Source organism: Mauremys reevesii, linkage group 4, assembly GCF_016161935.1.
Source record: "Mauremys reevesii isolate NIE-2019 linkage group 4, ASM1616193v1, whole genome shotgun sequence".
In the NCBI taxonomy this organism is placed as follows: Eukaryota; Metazoa; Chordata; order Testudines; family Geoemydidae; genus Mauremys; species Mauremys reevesii.
Genome location: NC_052626.1, coordinates 81,542,720 through 81,565,222, shown reverse-complemented (window position 1 = coordinate 81,565,222; position 22,503 = coordinate 81,542,720). Strand labels below are relative to the sequence as shown.

Below are 22,503 nucleotides of genomic sequence, written 5' to 3'. Positions count from 1 at the left end.
CTAAAGCAGTGGTTGTGAACCTTTCCTCACTACAAAAACAATGCAGAGTCCTTGTGGCACTTTAGAGATTAACCAATTTATTTGGGCATAAACTTTTGTGGGCTAAAACCTGATGAAATGGGTTTTAGCGCACGAAAGCTTATGCCCAAATAAATTGGTTAATCTCTAAAGTGCCACAAGGACTCCGGTTGTTTTTGCTGATACAGACTAACACGGCTACCACTCTGAAACCTGTTTTCTGACTACTGAGCCCCTTGCAGGAGTCGTATTTGTCTTATGTACCCCCAAGTCTCACCATTTAAAAACTACTTGCATACAAAATCAGACCTAAAAGTACAAAAGTGTCACAGCACCCTATTACTGAAAAATTGCTTACTTTCTCCTTTTATCTCTATGAAATTTAAGTTTGTACTGACTTCATTAGTGCTTTTTTGTAGCCTATTGTAAAACTAGGCAAATATGTAGATGAGTTGATGTACCCACTGGAAGACCTCTGTGTACCCCCAGCGGTACACATACTCCAGCTGAGACCCACTGGGCTAGAGCCTTTGGAAATGGAGGTAGATGAAGTAAAGATTTTTGCAAAAGGAAATCTAGCCAAGTCTAAATAAAAGTGGGAGAACAAATATGCAGAACCACAAGAAAGCTCTGAAATGAAGACAGGCAGAATTGTTGTAAGATAAATAAGCGGTCATTTGAGGCTGTGTGGTAAAGTATAAGAGTGCCAAGGCTATAGAATCAGGAACAAGACAATTCAGAGACACCACCCTAAAAGGAAACAAATTTAACACAATTTCTTTAATGTAGCCCTCTCCTCCAGGGTGACCAGATAGCAAGTGGGAAAAATCAGGATAGGGAGTCATAGACACCTATACAAGAAAACAACCCAAATATCAGGACTGTCCCTATAAAATAAGAACATCTGGTCATCCTACCTCTCCCAGAGCTTCCTTCCTCTAGCCAAGTGGATTTCAACCTGGGGGTCTGCAGATTATGTCTAAAGCAGTGATACTCAGACCTCAGTGGTTCAGGAGCGAAATTAGCTATCAACATTATCCAAAAGACCCCACAGTAATGTGAATTCATTGCTTCATTTACTATAGTACCATTCATATTTAAACAATATAACAGGATAAAAAATTTTCGCAGCAAACAAGTTAATAACTTAGCGCAAGTTAACTTAATTGGGTAGTAAAAGCATCCTGATTGGTTAATAACTTAGATTAGTTAATTAAATCATTGCATGATTTACTGCATAAACAGTAGTTTAATATCATGCAATGCAAAGAGTCACAGGAGACACATTAAAGAGCCACAGTCTGATTATCACTGATCTAAGGGGGCTGTGAAAGGTAGTTTCTGATTATTCTTGTGTACTGTGGGCAGTGTTGTCACAAACATGACAGCAGGCAGAGGAGCCCTTATAAATATGTTATGATTGTGAAGTACAAGCACAGGGAAGGGCTCAAGTTATATTAATATACAGTACTCTGTGTGTCATTTCCATAGCAAATTATTAATCGTACAAACACATGAATAAAGTTCATATGACTTCAATGCAGGCTCAGAAGAAGCAGCGGAGCATATATGAGCAGAAAAAAATCATGAATTCATTACTAGGTCTCTAATACCCGATGTTTCCCCTTTGGTTTATCTGTGACATCCACACAGTGCTGCTTGCCCTTACAATGTGTGATGAAAAAGAAGCTGCTCCAGCATAGGGAGCATTACTGGGTGGACCTGGGCTGGAGGAAAAAAATGTGTCTGCCCATCCACAACGTTTGTGCTAACACTGCCCTTTCTGGATAAAGACACCCTTGAGGAAGCATGTGTGATCTTATAGCCCTCTAGTGGCTGCACACTAAATAGATTATTGAAGCCCTTGAATGTTTTGGGTTACCCACAGTACACAATAAGAATAATCAGAAATGTAGGGCTGGAAGGGACCTCAAGAGGTCATCTAATCCTACCCTCTGTGTTGAGGCAGTACTTAGTATACTTAGACTATCCCTGAGAGTTGTTTGTCTAACCTGCTCTTAAAAACCACCAGTGGCAGGGATTTCACAACCTCCCATGGAGGCCTGTTCCAGTGCTTAAAAATCGTTATAGTTAAGCTTTTCTTAATAGCTAACCTAAATCTCCCTTGCTGCAGAATAAGCTGATTACATCTTGTCCTACCTTCAGTGGACATGGAGAACAACTGATGACTGTCCTGTTTATAACAGACCTTAACAGTGGTTTCCAACCTTCTTAAGCACAAGATCACTTTTTGAATTTAAGTGCAACCAAGTATCTACCTCAAAGAAAACGTAGGAATAACAGTAATCACACAAACCCAAACACCCTTACTCTGCCCATTGCCCCGACCCTTTCCTGAGGCCATGCCCCTACACCACCCATTCTCTGAGGCCCTGCCCTGCTCCCTCCATCCCTCTATCGCTCGCTCTCCCTCACCCTCACTCACCTAACTGCTTTAATTAAATTACCTACACCCATAAGTTTCAAATAAACAGATACTTACCAATGGGTATGGCACAATTAAGGCTTCCTCAGCAAAGGGACTATTTTACCTTGAAGCCAGGCTGCAATGCTAGGGCAGGGCCAATACCTGCCTCTCCCTCATCAGGTGGGGAAAGGTATGTGTGACGGTCCCTGGGGATGAAGTCAGCGCTGGACACAGTGGCTGCAGGGAGCAGAAATCTGCACGGTCATAGCAGATATTATCACTGACCCATGGGGCTGGGTGGCCTGCTGAGATGAGTCCTGGGGTGGAGGTGGCGCTCCCTTCCCAGCGCCCTGTGATGCTTGGCCTGTGCCCCACCACCTGGGGCTGGCATGAGCCACCTGGCATCGCTGCTCGCCTCCCAAACTTTCTTCCACATCTCTCTAGGGGCATGTGTCCCACAGTTTGACTAAGGGGAGATATGATAAAGGTCTATAAAATCATGACTGGTATGGAGAAAGTAAATAAAGAAGTGTTATTTACTCCTTCTCATAACACAAGATTTAGGGGTCACCAAATGAAATTAATAGGCAGCAGGTTTAAAACACACAAAAGAAAGTATTTTTTTCACACAAACGCATAGTCAACCTGTGGAACTCTTTGCCAGAGGATGTTGTGAAGGGTTCAAAAAAGAACTAGATAAGTTCCTGGAGGATAGGTCCATTAATGGCTATTAGCCAAGATGGGCAGGGATGCAAAACCATGCTGTGAAGTGTCCCTAGTCTCTGTTTGCTAGAAGCTGGGAATGGGCGACAAGAATGGATCACTTGATGATTGCCTGTTCTGTTCATTCCCTCTGAAGCACCTGGCATTGGCCCTGTCGGAAGACAGGATATTGGGCTAGATGGACTATTGGTCTGACCCAGTATGGCATTCTTATGTTCTTAAATGGCCAGATAGGTCAAATGGGGAAGTGTGGGGTGTAGCTATATCGCAATCAGGGCTGTCCCTAGACATTTTGGTGCCCTATGCAGCCCCCCCAGGCCTTAGTGGGGAGAGGGGGGGCTGAGCCCAAGGTCTGTGGGGGGGCAGGAGCAGGTTTGGAGGGTAGGGGGGAACCACCCCCAGCACAAGCCAGCAGAGTGGAGCGGGTTGGGGCCAGGTCACTCCACTTCCTGCCACCCGCTGATTGCAGGACAGGCAGGCCTGACCCCGCACTCACAGGGCAGTGGGAAGTGGAGTGACCCAGCCTTAGCCCGCTCTGCTCTGCTACCCTGGCTCCCAGCCTTGGGACTTGTGGGGCAGGAGAGAACTGCCCCCCAGCACACACTGGTGGAGCAGAGTGGACTGGGGCCAGGTAGTTCCACTTTTGCCACCCAGTGAGTGCAGGGTGTGCCCAACCCCTGTTGCAGTCCCCCAGAGCATAGCTCAGGGGAAGGGGTGGAGTGGGGGGTAGGCCTGGGGAAGGGGTGGAGCAGGGGCGGGGGCTATGGGGAAGGGGTGGAGTGGGGGCAGGGGTGGGAAAAGGTGGGACGGGCGTGGAGCAGGGGTGGGGGCTTTGGGGAAGAGGCGGGGTGGGGGCGGAGCAGGGGCAGCTTTCCTGGCTGGCTCAACCAGCCGGGGGATCGGTGAGGGTAGGGCCTTGGAACAGAGGCTGATGATGCCATGACTTTTCCAAATGGAAATCCAGCCATGTTTCCTCCTTGAGGGGCAAAAAAAATTATGCAGAAGCAGAAAACAGCCCTAAGAAGGATGAAAGGTAGGATTGTTCCAAGAGAAGCAAGATAATTAGAGGCTTTATTGCATATTTTATAGATTCCATGTAACTTTGCTTGAAGTCCAATATGCTCCTTGTGTTGCTAAATGGGAGCTAATGAAATGGCTGCTAATTAACACAATAGCAACAATTAACAAAAAGTGATGTTACCTGAATCAGTATGATTTGAAACCAGAGTATTCATCATCAAAGAGAAAAAATAATATATTAGGAACTAACAAAGAACAGAGGGAGTATCTGGTTCAGAAAGTCAATGATTCATATAATGTAGGGATGAAAATCATCTATGAATGATCTAGTGTGTTGTCTCTTCCATGGTAGGATTGTTCCCTACAGTATGTTGTTAGTTTACGCAGACAAAAGGGGTAGTCTGAAGCCTGAAATTAGATTAGTAACCCTCACCATTTCCTAATGAAATAACCCCTTCCCAGCACAGCTAACAGCTCTGTGTAGCCTCCACTCCCAGATAGGCTGCCTTGTGCATTACGTAAGGTTAGATTTCTCATTTCCCAATATAGGATACTTTCCTAACAGTAACAAGCATTCTGGTAAATAACCACACTTATCTCACAGTTCTGTTTATTTTTGTCCTTTTTTAGTAATCAAAAATCACCATCATCACTCATGTTCTGCGTGATTAGATAAATTCCAGAACATCTTAATAGCTGGAATCATTTTTATCAAATGAAACTAAAACCAAACTGTCATATGTTCTGCAAGGAATAATATGGTGCCTTCATCTGCCCATACCTATGGCAACAAAGCAGAAGTGTACTGGTTACCATACGAGACTCTGGATACTACAGACCAAGGATCTCAGGAATAGTCTTTGGTAATTGACTCCCCTCTTTCCCAAAGCAAGGAGGGTAGCACACCGCTAAGGAAGCCAGGGAAAATTTGATATTACCAAGTACAGATTAAGAGAGGGGCCGCAAATATAGGAAAAGCACCCAGGTCTATCCCCATCTCTTTCTATCCCCACCACTTAGTGAGCCAGTACAATTGGCAGCAAGATCAAAGCTGTGTCAAAAGCCTTCTTTCCATGTACAGAAAGAGCATTTTTCATGCAATACATGTTTTATTAGTGGCAATAATAATAAAATATTGGCAGTTATAAGTGTGTTGCACAAAGAAGTTCTACAAGTCTATTTCTGAAACATCCACATTTAGAAGCCCAAAGAGTTAGTTGCATTTGCTGAATCCGTTTTCAAGCAGAAACTAATTAAAGCATATCCATACCGGAAATTTTGCTAGGTGTGCCCTTTTAAACTCTTAACTGTTTTTCAGACAAAAATATCAGGCTAACACCAGAAGATTGCATACAACTCTGAATATACAAAGTTGTTTGCTGTGCAAAGGACCTGCTCAGCTCAAATCTTTGTTGTGAAAGCCATGATAAGCAATAGATAAAATTTACACAAGATGCTGAAGCAGCAACTACATGTACCTGCATGCTATAGAACTCTACAGAGAGGCAGGGCATTCCTTACTTACTTAAAATGCACCTCAATTTAATTTTCAAATGTAAAACACTCAAAAGCTTTTCCCCAAAATAATGCAATTTCAATGGCTTCATAATTCATTTGCAAAACATTGTTAAACATATTTCAGCAAGAACTAGGATTTCAACTATATTAATAAGATCATAAGAAAATTTTCTTCTAAACAACAGTAGGAGAATTCACTGGCTGAAGGATAATAAAACATATTGGAGAAGAGAGAAAAACATAACTGCAAATTCATAGAACATTAAGAAATTAAAATTTTCTAGCACTTATGTATTTTTCCATGTTTTTCCCATATACAGCTTTTTCTAAAATATGGTATTTTCCTCCAAATGTGGCATCATCTCTCTGACTGATAACACACAATGTGCCCCTTTTTCCAGACAGCTATTGACAGTAATTTATCTGAGAGAAAGCACTTTGTGAAGCATGATTTATAAGTCAGAGGGCAAAACTCCACCACCTCATAGTTAGAGAATTGAGAAAATATTTAGCAATACAAACAGAAAAAAATAGGTTTATCTTTTTGTCTCCAGATTAAAAGCAGAACATCCAGATCATGGTCATCACAGTCGCAATGCTGAAGGTTGTTTTACTAACCACTGTGGCTGGACTCTTGTTGCAAAAGTCCTTTTGACAACAGTGGAAATCAAAGTTGTCAGCACCAAAATCATCAGCAATCTCATTCATGTTGCATCGGGATTGTTTCCAGCAGGCATAGGTTTTCAAATCAGCTTTAAAAAAAAAATCAAAAAAAGAGTTAGAAGCAGGATACCATACTGTTTGCTTCTCTGTAGAAAGAAGCAGAATCACTGCCCTTGTCTGAACAAGCCCAGTTCTTGTCATTCAAACTCCTTTCAACATGTTCAGTCACTCTTCTGTGAACACACGCTATAAACATGCTGGTGGGAACACAATATGTGAGGCAACAACGGGCTTGTCGTCAAATCAGTATTAACTTGAGATATGACTCAAGTATTCCCTCTAACTTAATGTCTACACACAAATCTCTAGCTCAACTGAAATAGTGCTTTAAACTCGAGCTAGCTGGCCCATCAGGGATCTGGGTTGAATCTCAAGTGCTGCTGTCTCTCAAGCTAATAATGCAGTGGGGATGCAGTTACAGCCAACAGCTTGAGTTAGCACAACTCATAAGCTACACAGAGTGATTGGGTTAGCAGCTAAGTTTTCTTTCACAGGAAAACCTGGAATGAACTATTCAATGCTGGATAATGCCCAGTTTGTGCTCAGTTCTCATCACAGAGTCTACAGTTTAATGAAAACACTACATAGAATAGTGTCCTTTTCTAGTTGTGCCAGAGAAGTTTCCTTCATGCTCATGGATTCACGAGCTTGCAGCTTCAATACATTTTGGCAGTGACAGAACTGGGGGCATTTAAAGGTCCCCCATTATCACAAGACATCATAGCCAGTCCCTATTTTGGAGAGGAAGAATGAAATCGGGGTGGGGAAGAGGGAGTGTGTGTGGTGGAATATAAAGATAATAGAAACATATTTCAGTCTGGCAGTCATTTATTTTATAAAAGGAGTTAGACGCTGTCTACATGAGAAAGTTGCACTAATTTACAAAGGTGAGATGTTCAACTGATGCAAAAGGATACATGGAAACTCTTGTATAGTATTGGTTTAAGAATGGCTTATTTCAATTTTAGTTTTCTTAAATGAATACAAGAGTTTCCACACAGCCTTTTGCATCAGTTTAACTGAATCAATTTAAAATCTCACTTTCAGTTAAAATAATGCAACTCTCTCATGTAGACAAGCCCTCAGTTAAAGGCTCCATTTATAGTTCACCATATGATCTCCCAGCCATTCTTGTAGGAATCTCAACCTACAAAATGCAGGAGGCAAAGTCACCATTTGGTTTGGTCTGGGCAGTGTGGGATCTCTGACTAGGCAGGTTGTTTACCCCAGCAATTCTATCCCTTTAAAAAGTTAGGCGTGGAGTAAATCCAGATCCAAAAGAAACTTCTAGTCACTGGCTTCCTTTAGTTTATGCTTAAAGAAATAACAAAACCCTAGGCTAGCTTGCTTCAATCAAGCCCGCAGTGATAGCTCACTTACCGAGTATATAGTTCTATACAGTCTGGCCAACTGCTTCAGTTCTGAGCTTCTTTCTCAGGAAGAACATTCTCTCCCTCAACAATCCTCTCTCTTCTGAAGGAATATCATTTATAAGAGCTCAAATCCATGCCAGCTGAACCACTTACTGCTTCTCAGTGCCTCTTAGCATTTCCCTTACTACTAGGAAGTATAAGCCATATAATGGAAAATATATTATTATGACCAGAAAACAGACTTTCCTCCTATGAGGTTTCCTACAGTTCTTCATTCCTTGCTATTCCTTAGCTGTTTCTCAGAAAAGGTGAAGAATAAGTGCAATGTTGATGTCATCCACACTTGGCATTCAACACATGGAAAAACCTTGTTCCTCCAGGCAGATTCAGTTTTCAGGTCAATAACTCCTATGCTAGATTATATATATTTGGCTTTTTACTATTCTGCAATAAAAAAGCGTGCACCCAATGTTCTGGGTGCTCATGATAATCTTTGAAAGAGATAAGTGGATATGACATTCTGGTGTCAGAATGGTTCATTTTTTTGAAATATGCTTTGATTGTTCTGAACCATAAACTTCAACCATAAGTTTATTTTAAGTGAACTATATTTATGCTGAGAACAAATTACATGAAGTACACTTTATCCACTACAGTCTTGTGCTGCCTTGCTGTTAATTCATACACTTGGACTACTTCAATTTGACTTTTTAATTTACCTGGATATATGACAAATGTTGTACATCAGATACACACACCACCATTTATCTTCATCAGGTGCTCAAAAAAACAAAGCAATGAGTCCTGTGGCACCTTCACCCATGAAAACTTATGCTCCAATACATCTGTTAGTCTTTAAGGTGCCACAGGACTGATTGTTGCTTTTTACAGATCCAGACTAACACAGCTACCCCTCTGATACAAAAAACTAAAGTGTACTGATGATTATCAGCATATAATTCAAACAGTCTTTTATCGTGAACTAAATTAACAAATCAGAGTTGGACATTTCCAGACTCGAAATGCACAAACTTTGAATGAGTTAATTTTTCTGTATTTATTTTATTCTGTGGGATAGTATACATACCAAACCTGATCTGCAAGCAACTATCATCTCCATGGGTGCAAGTAGCATTGGTTGGACACAAGAAAGGACTATCTGCACAGATGTAACACCTCAGGGCATATCCTAAACAAGAAAATAATATTTTATCATTGCATAGGAACCAGCTGCTTTCCTAATACAAATTCAAAATGCTCATAATGAAGGACTTTTCAATATGTGTTAGACCAAACCATTTTAAATCCTCAAATTAAAAAAAAAAAGACTATTTTTCTTTAAGTACTGCAAGAGCCCCTTAGGCCGCAAATTATTTATGAGTCTCTCAATTTCTTCTTCGAGTGATTGCTCCTATCCATTCCATGTAGGTGTGCGCGCCGCGCGTGCACGGTTCTTCGGAACATTTTTACCCTAGCAACTCCGGTGGGCCGGCTGGGCGCCCCCTGGAGTGGCGCCGCTATGGCGCTGGATATATACCCCAGCCGGCCCGCCCGCTCCTCAGTTCCTTCTTTCCGCCCGTGACGGCTAGTAGGAACAGTGGAGTGCTCCCTTACCTCCACAGCCCTAGCGTTCTCAATAGTTTTAGTGTATATAGTTCTTAATAGTTTGTTAAGTTTCTTGTTAAAGTTGTATAGTTAGTTGTATAGTATAGTAGTTAGGGAATTAGAGGGATTAGCCCTCTTCTTCCGCCCCGGTGCGGGCTTATGCCCGGAGCACCGGGATTCAAGCCCTGCGTGGCTTGCCAGCGGCCCTTGCCAGTGAGTGACCCGCACGACTCTTGCCTCCGCTGCCTCGGAGAGTCGCACAGGTCAGATAAGTGCCCCATTTGTGTGGCTTTCAAGCCTCGTACGAGGAAGGAGCGGGACTCTCGTTTAAAACAACTCCTTATGGAGTCGGCTCTCCAACCTCCGGCACCAGCTCCGTCGGCGCCGAAGCCGGCCTCCATGAGCAGCGCACCGGCAGCACCGAGCCACTCCGGTGCCGACGCGTCCCGGCACCCGGCACCGAAGACCCGGCACCGCTCCCTCTCTCCGGGGAAGAAGCAAAAGGTGCCGAAGACGGCCACTGCGAAACAACAGCAGAAGCCGTTAGCCCAGCCGCCACCGACTAAAACGGTACAGGCTGAGGCAGTGCACAAGAAGTGCACCGGGCCGTCGACTCCAGCGCCGCAAGGGCCGTCGAGTCCGGCACCGCCCAGCTCCCCGGTGCCGACCGAGGAAGAGCTGAGGCTCCCGTCCACGCCGGAGGCGTTCGCGACGGCGAGGGAGCTGATTGACCTCACCGCTGATACGGGCCATCAGCTACCGGCACCGCCAGTGTGGACAGTCAAGTCCATTGGAAAGCCACTGATGATGCGCCCTCCTTCTCCTGGCGGCCGAGGTGATCGGAGCACCATGATCCGCTCTCGCTCCCGTTCTCCCTCAAGACGACGGTCGCCAACGCACCGGGCCCGATCTGCATGACGGTCAACGTCGAGACGCCGCTCCCCGTCTCGTCGCCGGTCGCAGTCCCGGTACCGCTCGCAATCGCGGTACCGGTCGCACTCCCGGCAGTGCTCCAGGTCCCGGTCACCGAGTCGCCGGCACCGCACCAGGTCCGGCTCCAGGCATCGCGGGCGATATCGGGAATCACGCAGCCGCTCAAGGCGCCACCGCTCGCGCTCGAGGTCCGACTCCCGGCACCGCCGGTCGAGCTCCCGGCGCCGCCGGTCGAGCTCCTGGCACCGCGCTTCGCGCAGATCCCGTTCGCCTATCAGACCGCACGACGACCGGCACCGTCCGTCGGCACCGGAGAGGCAGTTTACTCCGGCACCGGACGTCTGCCCGGGGACTGCCACGGCTCCTCCCTGGCCTTCGAGGGAACCCTCAGTTGCTTCTCCTGAGGGCAGTGCGGTAGACTTCCGAGCGGGGTCTATTCCGCAGGACCATGGACCTCAGCAATGGGGGTTTTGGGTGCCCTGGGCCCAGCATGAGCAGGGGCCTCCCCTTCCACAGAGGCAGCCAGGCTCAGCGCGTTCAGTGCCAGAGGCCACTGTCAGCAGGCCACCCCCGTCTCCAACGCCACAGACCGCTGCTCACGGTGCACCGTTGGGGCATGAGACACTGGCACCGGACCGCCCAGACGCGGAGCCGGCTCCTGAAGAGGTGCTGCCAGGTCACTCCTCGTCCTCCTCTCCCGACGAGGCGGTGGCAGGGGCGTCACCATCAGAGCCCCCGCCGATAGACCTTAAAGCGCACCAGGACCTTCTCCGGCGGGTAGCGAAAGCCATCAACCTGCCCATCGAAGAGGTCCAAGAGGTCGATGACCCCATCACGGATGTCGTGGGAGCAGATGCCCCCGTGAGAGTAGCGCTGCCATTCATCCGCACAATCCAGTGGAACAATGCCGCCATCTGGCAGTCGCGCTCCTCCGTCCCCCCCACGGCACGCGGCGTGGAGAGGAAATATTCTGTACCACCTAAAGGGTACGAATACCTTTATGTGCACCCGACTCTGGACTCTTTGGTAGTCCAGTCCATGAATGACCGGGAGCGTAACGGACAGCCTGCCGCTGCGCCAAAGTCAAAGGAGTCCAGGCGCATGGACTTGTTGGGGCGCAAGATTTACTCGGCGGGCGGCCTCCAACTCCGCATCGCAAATCAAATGGCCCTGCTATCCCGGTATACATTTAACATCTTGGGATGCCTGGGAAAATTCGCGGAGCTGACCCCGCAGGACTCCCGCCGAGAATTCTCGGCGCTCCTAGAAGAGGGCAAGCTGGCCTCCAGGACCTTGATTAAAGCAGCGGTCGACGCAGCGGACTCAGGGGCCAGAACGGTGGCGTCCGGTGTAACCATGCGACGAATTGCGTGGCTGCAGTCGTCCACTTTGCCGCCGGAGCTACAATACACCCTCCAGGACCTCCCCTTTGAAATGCAGGGCCTGTTCTCTGAGAAAACTGACACGAGAATTCAGACCCTGAAGGACGGACGAGTGGCAATCCGCACTTTGGGAATGCATACACCGGCCACTCAGAGGCGTCCGTTCCGGCAACAGCCCTATCGGCCCGGGCCACAAGCCAGGTCTCGGCCATTTAATAATCGCAGGGCCCCATTCCGCCGCAGACCATCGGGCGGGCGGCGTAACCAGTCCCAAGGCTCGTCCAAGGCTCCTCAAGGTCCTAAGCCGACCTTTTGATGGGACGCCCGAGGACGGCGCACCACTCTCCCCCCAGGATCCATCCCCTTTGTTTTCAAGTCGCCTGTCCCGCTTCCTCCAAGCGTGGTGTTCTGTAACATCGGACAGCTGGGTGCTCAACACCATCCAGAACGGGTACCGCCTACAGTTTATTTCGCCCCCTCCCTCCCACCCACCTTCCCCGTCCCTCTTCAGGGACCCCTCTCACGAGCAAGTCCTCTTACAGGAGGTCCAGTCTCTATTGAGCATGGGTGCCATCGAGGAGGTGCCTCCCTGCAGGCGGGGCAAGGGATTCTACTCCAGATAATTTCTCATCCCCAAGGCGAAAGGAGGTCTTCGTCCCATCTTAGACCTCCGGGAGCTGAACAAGTACCTCTGCAAGCTCAAGTTTTGGATGGTAACCTTGGGGACCATTATCCCTTCCTTGGATCCAGGAGACTGGTTTGCCGCCCTCGACATGAAGGATGCTTACTTTCATGTGGCAATTTACCCCCCCCCCCAGACGCTACCTGCGCTTCATGGTCAACGAGGCCCACTACCAGTTTGCGTTGTTACCCTTCGGCCTCTCCACCGCACCGCGGGTATTCACCAAATGCATGGCGGTCGTGGCCGCGGCCCTCCGTCGTCGTCGAATTCACGTGTATCCATACCTCGACGACTGGCTAATTCGTGGCCGTACCCAAGAGCTGGTAGCGGCTCAAGTGTCCGAGATACTACATCTGTTCCGGTCTCTCGGCCTGCTTGTCAACGCCGACAAGTCCCACTTAGTTCCGACACAAAGAGTGGAATTCATAGGAGCCGTCCTCGACTCCAATCTGGCCAGAGCCTGCCTCCCTCGGGCCCGGCACGAGACGTTGGCCTCCCTGATACGGACACTGCAGGCCTTTCCAACGACAACAGTGCGGTGCTGCCTACGTCTCCTAGGTCACATGGCAGCGTGTACGTTTGTGACCGCGCACGCAAGGCTGCGTCTTCGCCCGTTCCAAATGTGGCTGGCATCGGTGTACCGCCCTCAGCGCGACCCACTGGATATGGTGGTGGTGGTGCCGAGTCCCGCTCTCCAGTCGCTCACCTGGTGGCTGGATCCGGAGACAGTCTGCGCGGGGGTTCCGTTCCGCCCTCCTCGCCCGTCGATCACCCTGACCACAGACGCGTCGGCGCTGGGATGGGGGGCTCACATAGGAGACCTGCACACTCAAGGTCTTTGGTCAGCCCAGGAGCTCTCCCTCCATATCAACGTCCGGGAGCTGAGAGCGATCCATCTGGCGTGTCTCGCCTTTCGGACCCACCTTCAGGACCGCTGTGTAGCGGTGTACACGGACAACACCACAGCCATGTTCTATGTCAACAAGCAGGGCGGAGCTCGATCCTCCCCGCTTTGCAAGGAGGCGATGCTCCTCTGGGATCTTTGCGTAACCCACTCGATTCGCCTCGAAGCGTTTTTTCTACCAGGAGTGCAGAACACGTTGGCCGACCGTCTGAGCAGGTCCTTCGCCTCCCACGAGTGGTCCCTTCGCCCAGATGTGGCTTACACAATCTTCCAGAGGTGGGGGTTTCCCCAGATAGACCTCTTCGCCTCCCGGGCCAACAGAAAGTGCCACAGGTTTTGCTCCTTCCAGGGCCAAGCTCCAGGCTCCCTCTCAGATGCGTTTCTCCCGCCTTGGACGGAGTCCTTCCTCTACGCGTTCCCCCCGTTTCCGCTCGTCCACCGAGTGTTACTCAAGCTTCGGAGGGACAGGGCCCGCGTAATACTCGTCGCTCCGGCCTGGCCGAGACAGCACTGGTACACCCTGCTGCTCGAGCTGTCTGTTCGGGATCCCATTCCCCTTCCGTTATGGCCGGACTTCATCACTCAGGACCTCGGCAGGCTTTGTCACCCGAACCTGCAGTCGCTGCATCTTACAGCTTGGTTCCTGAGTGGTTAACCGACGCAGAAAGAGGATGTTCGGCGGCGGTGCAGCAAGTTCTGCTGGAAAGCAGGAAGCCCTCGACGCGCTCTACCTACCTCGCGAAGTGGAAACGCTTTGCGCTATGGTGCGACCAGCGAAGTCTTAACCCATTCTCGGCCCCCATCCAGACCGTCCTCGATTACCTCTGGTACCTGAAGGGTCAAGGCCTCGCGATCTCGTCCCTGAAGGTGCACCTGGCGGCTCTGTCAGCCTTCCGGCCCGCTATAGGAGGTCGCTCTGTCTTCTCCAACCCAATGGTAGCCCGCTTCCTTAAAGGGTTGGACCGTCTCTACCCTCAGGTGCGTCCGCCTGCTCTGACTTGGGACCTGAACCTGGTTCTCGCCCAGATGATGGGCCCACCCTTCGAGCCCCTGGCCACGTGCTCTCTCCTCCATCTCACCTGGAAAACGGCCTTCCTCGTGGCGATCACATCCGCCAGACGAGTCTCGGAACTCCGCGCCCTGACGGCAGGTCCCCCATATACCGTCTTCCACGGGGACAAAGTGCAGCTTCGACCACATCTGGCCTTCCTCCCCAAGGTGGTGTCGGCCTTCCATCTCAATCAGGAGATCTTCCTCCCGGTCTTCTTTCCGAAGCCGCACGCCTCACCTCGTGAGCAGCAGCTCCACACTCTGGACGTCCGCATGGCCCTCGCTTTCTACATCGACCGGACAAAGTCCTTCCGACGTACCTCCCAGCTCTTTGTGGCAATTGCCGATCGCATGAAAGGCGAGCCGGTTTCCTCTCAACGGATTTCTTCCTGGGTGACGTCCTGCATACGAGCGTGCTACGAGCTTGCTCGTGTCCCCCCGTGCCACCTCACCGCACACTCGACGAGGGCGCACGCCTCGTCGGCAGCCTTCCTGGCCCATGTTCCCATCCAGGACATCTGTAGAGTGGCTACCTGGTCTTCAGTCCATACCTTCGCTTCCCACTACGCGTTGGTGCAGCAGTCTCGGGACGACGCAGCCTTCGGCTCCGCGGTATTACACTCCGCCACGTCTCATTCCGACCCCACCGCCTAGGTAAGGCTTGGGAATCACCTACATGGAATGCATAGGAGCAATCACTCGAAGAAGAAAAGGCGGTTACTCACCGTAGTAACTGGTGTTCTTCGAGATGTGTTGCTCCTATCCATTCCAGACCCGCCCTCCTTCCCCACTGTCGGAATAGCCGGCAAGAAGGAACTGAGGAGCGGGCAGGCCGGCTGGGGTATATATCCAGCGCCATAGCGGCGCCACTCCAGGGGGCGCCCAGCCGGCCCACCGGAGTTGCTAGGGTAAAAATGTTCCGAAGAACCGTGCATGCGCGGCGCGCACACCTACATGGAATGGATAGGAGCAACACATCTCGAAGAACACCAGTTACTACGGTGAGTAACCGCCTTTTATCCACTCAAGTTCAGCAGCTGCATTTAAATAAAGCAAATTGGGACTGCATCCAACTTCTGCAATGCATAGACTGAGCCTTATGTTTTACCAGCCCAGGGACATTAACCTGAGTTTCCTACATCTTTGTTTTACCGGTGACATTGATGCAGAACTGCTTATCCTTTTAATCAGGCTCTTTGTCCTTTCCTTCTCATTGCTTCTTGCCCCACCCCTCAACCCTTCTTTCTTTCCATCATCTCATCTCTTCTGTTCCATGAACTGACTCTTTTCCTACTTTTCCCCCCGTCCTGTACTATGCGTGTTCTCATAAATCTTCAACACCATGCTGATGATGTCTTTTCCTAATCCTGACTGCTAGCACACTCCCTTCCTATCATTAACCTCCTTGTATCTCATGCTTTAATTTCTTACTTCTTTTTTCCCTACTCATCTCTGTTCTCATAAATCTTCAGCATTCTAGAATATCTGTCCTAACCCTGACTGCTAGCATACAATTCCCTTGTCTTCCCATATCATTAACTTTCTTGTCTCTTATGCTCTTTTTTCCTTTACCCTTCTTGCTCCCATCTCATCTATGTTCCCACTGAAATATATGCTACTGATTTTTTTCAAAGAAGCAAATACGTGTCTGTCCATCGCTGCCTCCTGCTAAATGCAACATCAGACTTGCTCAAATGTGTGTGATCCCATCTTTAGGCTGTACCCTAAAACAGCTATAACCCCTCATACTGTGACAAAAATGAATGTTTCTAGTTACCATTTTAAAACTAGAAAAGAAGAGATGATAATGACAATTCCTTTTTTGAAAATCTTGGCTCAAGTGCATTTGTTTTTGTATAACAAGAGTTCTTCAAGTGAAACCTTCTTTGAAACAGACCAAATTGTCTGCAAACGTTATAAGTGTACTCTCTATGCCATTATCTAAATAATTTATGAAGATATTGAACAGAACCAGAACCAGGACCAATATGCCCCTCCAGCTTGACTGTGAACCACTGATAACTACTCTCTAGGAACGCTTTTCCAACCAGTTGTGCATCTACCTTATAGTAGCTCCACCTAGGCTATATTTCCCTAGTTTGTTTATGAGAAAGTCATGCGAGACAAGAAAAATAAATTCCGTGTCTTCTGTTGTGGGGACAGTTTGTCAGTTTGACTGTGTGCTTGATTGTTTGAAAAGTGTGAACTGGGAGTGCTTTGTTCCAGGTTGGCCTTGACTGGGCCTGACTGTTACAAAAAGGCAGTCAGCAGCGAACCAGCTGAGTGGCGAACAGCGGAGCCTAACAAAGGGAGTTTGCTTGGGAGTTTGCCTCGGGAGAGCCCATTGAGGCTTTCATCTTGCGGGCTTCTGTGAGTTGCTGCAACAGCTAAGGAAGCCCTTAGAAGGAAGAAATTATGGAAGGTGAGCATTCAGCTGTTGTAACCTGCGCAAGTTGTGCCATGTTTGTCTTTCTTCCACAGGACAGAAGCGACTTTGTCTGTACAAAGTGCATGCTGGTCTCCATATTGGAAGAGAAGGTTCAAGGTCTGGAGAAACAAGTATCAACCCTGCGTTGCAAAAGGGAAAATGAAGATTTCCTGGACAGACATCAGGATATGCTTCTACAGTCACAACGTTCTGAAGAATCGGAGCAGGCTGCGCAGAGGGGACAGAGGGACAATGAAGAAATTTGGTAGCATGTGACCTCCAAAAGAAGAAAGAGGAGCGACCATGTACCAGCAATGGAGATACAGGTGAGCAACTGTTTTCATGTTCTCTCCACAGGTACTAATGTGGAGAGTGGACCAAATGATACATCTGAGCAGAAGGAGACTCCACCGATTGGAAGGCATGAGATGCACTGTCCGAGGGATGGGGGTTCCACGACCACCGCTCCCAAGAGAAGGAGGCAGGTGGTGGTGGTCAGGGACTCCCTCCTCAGGGGGACTGAATCATCTATCTGCCGCCCTGACCGAGAAAAAATGAGAGGTCTGCAGCTTGCCAGGAGCTAGGATTCATGATGTGATGGAGAGACTGCCGAGATTCATCAAGCCCTCGGATTGCTACCCCTTCCTGCTTCTCCACGTGGGCACCAATGGTACTGCCAAGAATGACCTTGAGTGGATCACTGCAGACTACGTGGCTCTGGGAAGAAGGACAAAGGAGTTTGAGGTGCAAGTGGTGTTCTCGTCCATCCTCCCTGTGCAGGGAAAAGGCCTGGGTAGAGACCGTCAAATTGTGGAAGTCAATGAATGGCTACGCAGGTGGTGTCAGAGAGGTTTTTGATTCTTCGACCATGGGATGGTGTTCCAAGAAGGAGGAGTGCTAGGCAGAGATGGGCTCCACCTAACAAAGAGAGAGAAGAGCATCTTTTCAAGCAGGCTGGCTAACCTAGTGAGGAGGGCTTTAAACTAGGTTCACCATGGGAAGGAGACCAAAGCCCTGAGGTAAGTGGGGAAATGGGATACCTGGAGGAAGCACAAGCAGGAGAGTGCAAGAAAGGAGGACTCCTGTCTCAGACTGAGAAAGCGGGAAGATCAGTGAGTTATCTTAAGTGCCTGTACACAAATGCAAGAAGCCTGGGAAACAAGCAGGTAGAACTGGAAGTCCTGGCACAGTCAAGGAACTATGATGTAACTGGAATAACAGAGACTTGGTGGGATAACTCACATGACTGGAGTACTGTCATGGATGGATATAAACTATTCAGGAAGGACAGGCAGAACAGAAAAGGTGGGGGAGTTGCATGGTATGTAAGAGATGAGTATGACTGCTCAGAGCTCCGGTATGAAACTGCAGAAAAAACTGAGAGTCTCTGGATTAAGTTTAGAAGTGTGAGAAACAAGAGTGATGTCATGGTGGGAGTCTGCTATAGACCACCAGACCAGGGGAATGAGGTGGACAAGGCTTTCTTCCAGCAACTAGCGGAAGTTACTAGATTGCAGGCCCTAGTTCTCATGGGAGACTTTAATCAACCTGATATCTGCTGGGAGAGCAATACAGCGGTGCCCAGACAATCCAGGAAGTTTTTGGAAAGTGTAGAGGACAATTTCCTCGTGCAAGTGTTGGAGGAACCAACTAGGGGCAGAGCTCTTCTAGACCTGCTGCTCACAAACAGGGAAGAATTAGTATGGGAATCAAAAGTGGATGGGAACCTGGGAGGCAGTGACCATGAGATGGTCGAGTTCAGGATCCTGACACAAGGAAGAAAGGAGAGCAGCAGAATACGGACCCTGGACTTCAGAAAAGCAGACTTTGACTCCCACAGGGAACTGATGGGCAGGATCCCCTGGGAGGATAACATGAGGGGAAAAGGAGTCCAGCAGAGCTGGCTGTATTTTAAAGAATCCTTACTGAGGTTGCAGGAAAAAAAATCCCAATGTGTAGAAAGAATAGTAAATATGGCAGGCGACCAGCTTGGCTTAACAGTGAAATCCTTGCTGATCTTAAATGCAAAAACGAAGCTTACAAGAATTGCCTTCTATGAGGAGATAACTGGGTCTGTGGATGAGGGGAAAGCAGTGGATGTGTTATTCCTTGACTTTAGCAAAGCTTTTGATACGGTCTCCCACAGTATTCTTGCTGGCAAGTTAAAGAAGTATGGGGTGGATGAATTAACTATAAGGTGGATAGAAAGCTGGCTAGATTGTTGGGCTCAATGGGTAGTGATCAATGGCTCCATGTCTTGTTGGCAGCCGGTTTCAAGCGGAGTGCCCCAAGGGTCAGTCCTGGGGCCGGTTTTGTTCAATATCTTCATTAATGATCTGGAGGATGGCGTGGACTGCACTATCAGCAAGTTTGCAGATGACACTAAACTGGGAGGAGTGATAGATACGTTGGAGGGTAGAGATACAATACAGCGGGACCTAGACAAATTAGAGGATTGGGCCAAAAGAAACCTGATGAGGTTCAACAAGGACATGTGTAGAGTCCTGCACTTAGGACGGAAGAATCCCATTCACTGTTACAGACTAGGGACCGAATGGCTAGGAAGCAGTTCTGCAGAAAAGGACCTAGTCGTTACAGTGGACAAGAAGCTGGATATAAGTCGACAGTGTGCCCTTGTTGCCAAGAAGGCTAACGGCATTTTGGGCTGTATAAGTAGGAGCATTGCCAGCAGATCAAGGGACATGATCATTCCCCTCTATTCGACATTGGTGAGGCCTCATCTGGAGTACTGTGTCCAGTTTTGGGCCCCACACTATAAGAAGGATGTGGAAAAATTGGAAAGAGTCCAGCGGAGGGCAACAAAAATGATTAGGGGGCTGGAGCACATGACTTATGAGGAGAGGCTGAGGGAACTGGGATTGTTTAGTCTGCAGAAGAGAAGAATGAGGGGGGATTTGATAGCTGCTTTCAACTCCTGAAAGGGGGGCTCCAAAGAGGATGGATCTAGACTGTTCTCAGTGGTAGCAGATGACAGAACAAGGAGTAATGGTCTCAAGTTGCAGTGGGGGAGGTTGAGGTTGGATATTAGGAAACACTATTTCACGAGGAGGGTGGTGAAGCACTGGAATGGGTTACCTAGGGAGGTGGTGGAATCTCCTTCCTTAGAGGTTTTTAAGGTCAGGCTTGACAAAGCCCTGGCTGGGATGATTTAGTTGGGAATTGGTCCTGCTTTGAGCAGGGGGTTGGACTAGATGACCTCCTGAGGTCCCTTCCAACCCTGATATTCTATGATTCTAAGGATTTCAGCTTTTCTGGCAGCATGCATTAATGTTACTTTATCATTGAACTTCAGTAGCTTGAAGAGGATGCATTTGGGCTTGTCAGATTCTCATTGTCTAGTACCAGGCATTTCATGAGCTTTTTCAGTATCTAATGGGGGCAGCTGTGGGTCCAGTTTAAGAATGTCAGGGAGCAGTTTCTGAAGAAAGCTCCACTAGACCCTCAGCAATGCCCAAGAGGCAAAGATTGTGTCTGCGAGACCCTTAGGGCTTGTCTACATTACCCACTGGATCAATGGGCAGCAATTGATCCAGCGGGGGTCAATTTATCGCATCACTGAGCGCTCTCCCATCAACTCTGGTACTCCACCAGGGCAAGAGGCACAGGCAGAGTTGACGGGAGAGCATCAGCCGTTGACTTACCACAGTGAAGACAGTGCGGTAAGTAAATCTAAGCTATTCACGTAGCTGAAGTTGCGTAACTGAGATCGATCCCTCCCCCCCTCAATGTAAACCAGGCCTGAGTCATCTTATTTTTCTTTCAGTTTCTCTAGTCTAAGCTTTAAGGAGGCAGTTCCTTCTTTAATTTCCCTGGTTTCAATGGCAGTCTTTTGTAGCTCATTTTCCATGTCAGTTATATGGGATTTTACATCAAATTTTAATTTAGAGAGGCCACGAATATCTTTTGAGACTGAATCCAGTCAGTCTGTGAGGAATTCTTTCAGTGCTGTAATATTCTAGGCTAGGTCCTGCTGTGGCCGTGTAATATCTCCTTTTAGCTGCTTAAGTGATTCAGGCCTAGGTCTTGTCTTATCTCTCATTTCTCCATTGGCATCCATATTCAACAGTTTGAAATTTATCCATGGGATTAATTTAAACTTTAGGACAGAAATTTATAGTCAATTTGCCAGGAAAGTAATGATTAGAGATTAATTTATATGTTTTGAGTGAGGAGGTCTGAAATTAGGCAGCCATCCTCCTCACTGGTACCACATGACCCACTGCTCCCTCCCCCCCCCCACATCCTTCTTGGCGAACAAAACAAAACAAAAGCCAAAACCCAAATTTCTTTTCCATAGGCTGTCAAAGGAAAAGAGAGAAAATCAAGCAAGAAGGAAAAGGATGAGAAGGACTAAGAAGAGTGGAGCAGGAAAAGTGCAAGTTCTACCCTCTTTAAAAATAACCTATACCCAGTTCACACATTGAGACAGACAACTTTGAAAAGCATCTTTTAAAAAGTTTAAAAAAACTTACATTCACAATTAAGATTTTTAAATAAAAATTTAATCTTGACCTCCCCAAAGGATGATCCATGAGGTTTCTTTAGCAAATTTTGCCACACCATCCTCATGAAGGCTACGTTGTAGTTGTCTACACATCTGAAAACTTATCCTATGCAAATTTTAAATCTCCTTCTAACAAATATTTCCAGTTTTTATACCCTTGTCCCCTGGCAACCTTCTGCTGATACTATATCAATGAAACAGGATATTTTGTTCCTGTACTGCTGTGGGATGCACACTGTATGCCTGCATTCTTGCTTCAGCTTGAAAACATTCTGTTATGGAAATCTACCTCCACCCTGAACCTGCCCTCCCGCAGAAAGTGACACTGAAATGCTGTACATTTATATAAGCTGCACTGCTTCCCCCTGAACTTGTGTCTATAATGACAAATTCTGTCCTTGACCACAATGTTTAATGTGACATTGGCATGTATGTAAGAAAAGCATTAATGCAGAACGTCCAGGATACCTACCAGAACTGCAATAAGCAATCAGAACAATGAAGACAGTGAACAGGATACAATTCATTTTGTTCATTTTTCTTCCAGAATCTGGAAGCAAGAATAAATGAAAAATGATTACATGTTCCTTAGTTTATAATATTTAAAACCAGAGAAAGTTTTGATTGAAAAAAAGTAAGATCTAGTAGTCTGAGCACATTCATCAGGAGTCAGGCACTCCCAAATTCTAATAGTGGCCCCAACAGACTATTTCTGCGGCATTGGGCAAATCACATAACTTCTATGTGCTCAGGTTTCCTCATCTGTAAAATAGGGATAATACTCACCTACCTTACAGAAAGGACGTAATGAAGGGTAATTCACTGGTATTTGATACAAAGCTTATTGACATCAGAAGGCTTTGGACAAGTCCCCTGATGTTTGCAAAGTATTTAAGATATCATATCTGCAAAGAATTATTGGATACCACATATGGATGTGGCAGGTATCTAGGAAAGGAACACTAGACCATTGTGTCACCATAAGGCAGCTCACAGACATGCCTGATTTACTGATTTCTGTTCTCTGCATTTTCTATTTTTTGTTTATTTTCTATGCTTGATGGGCTATCAATGATAGCCCGCCCAACCCAAACTAGACTTTTCTGTTGGAGCACAATGCAATTCCTTTATGTAGCACAACTCTCCCTACCTCTTCATCTCAGCAGCCCAAGCATTTCTTTTAGATCATAT

General features: G+C 47.7%; 1 protein-coding gene across 2 annotated transcripts in view; it reads right to left on the bottom strand.

Moving 5' to 3' along the window:
* Positions 1–4,814: 4,814 nt before the first annotated feature.
* Positions 4,815–22,503, bottom strand: part of LOC120404601 (CD59 glycoprotein-like) — a 36,873-nt gene continuing 19,184 nt past the window's right edge. For both annotated transcript variants that reach the window (XM_039537439.1, XM_039537438.1), the window contains 3 exons: positions 21,785–21,862; positions 8,891–8,992; positions 4,815–6,459 (listed from right to left, as the gene is read on the bottom strand). In XM_039537439.1, coding sequence (XP_039393373.1) covers positions 6,263–6,459; positions 8,891–8,992; positions 21,785–21,862 — 377 coding nt within the window. In that variant the 3' untranslated portion in view covers positions 4,815–6,262. The remainder of the gene's footprint in view (positions 6,460–8,890; positions 8,993–21,784; positions 21,863–22,503) is intronic.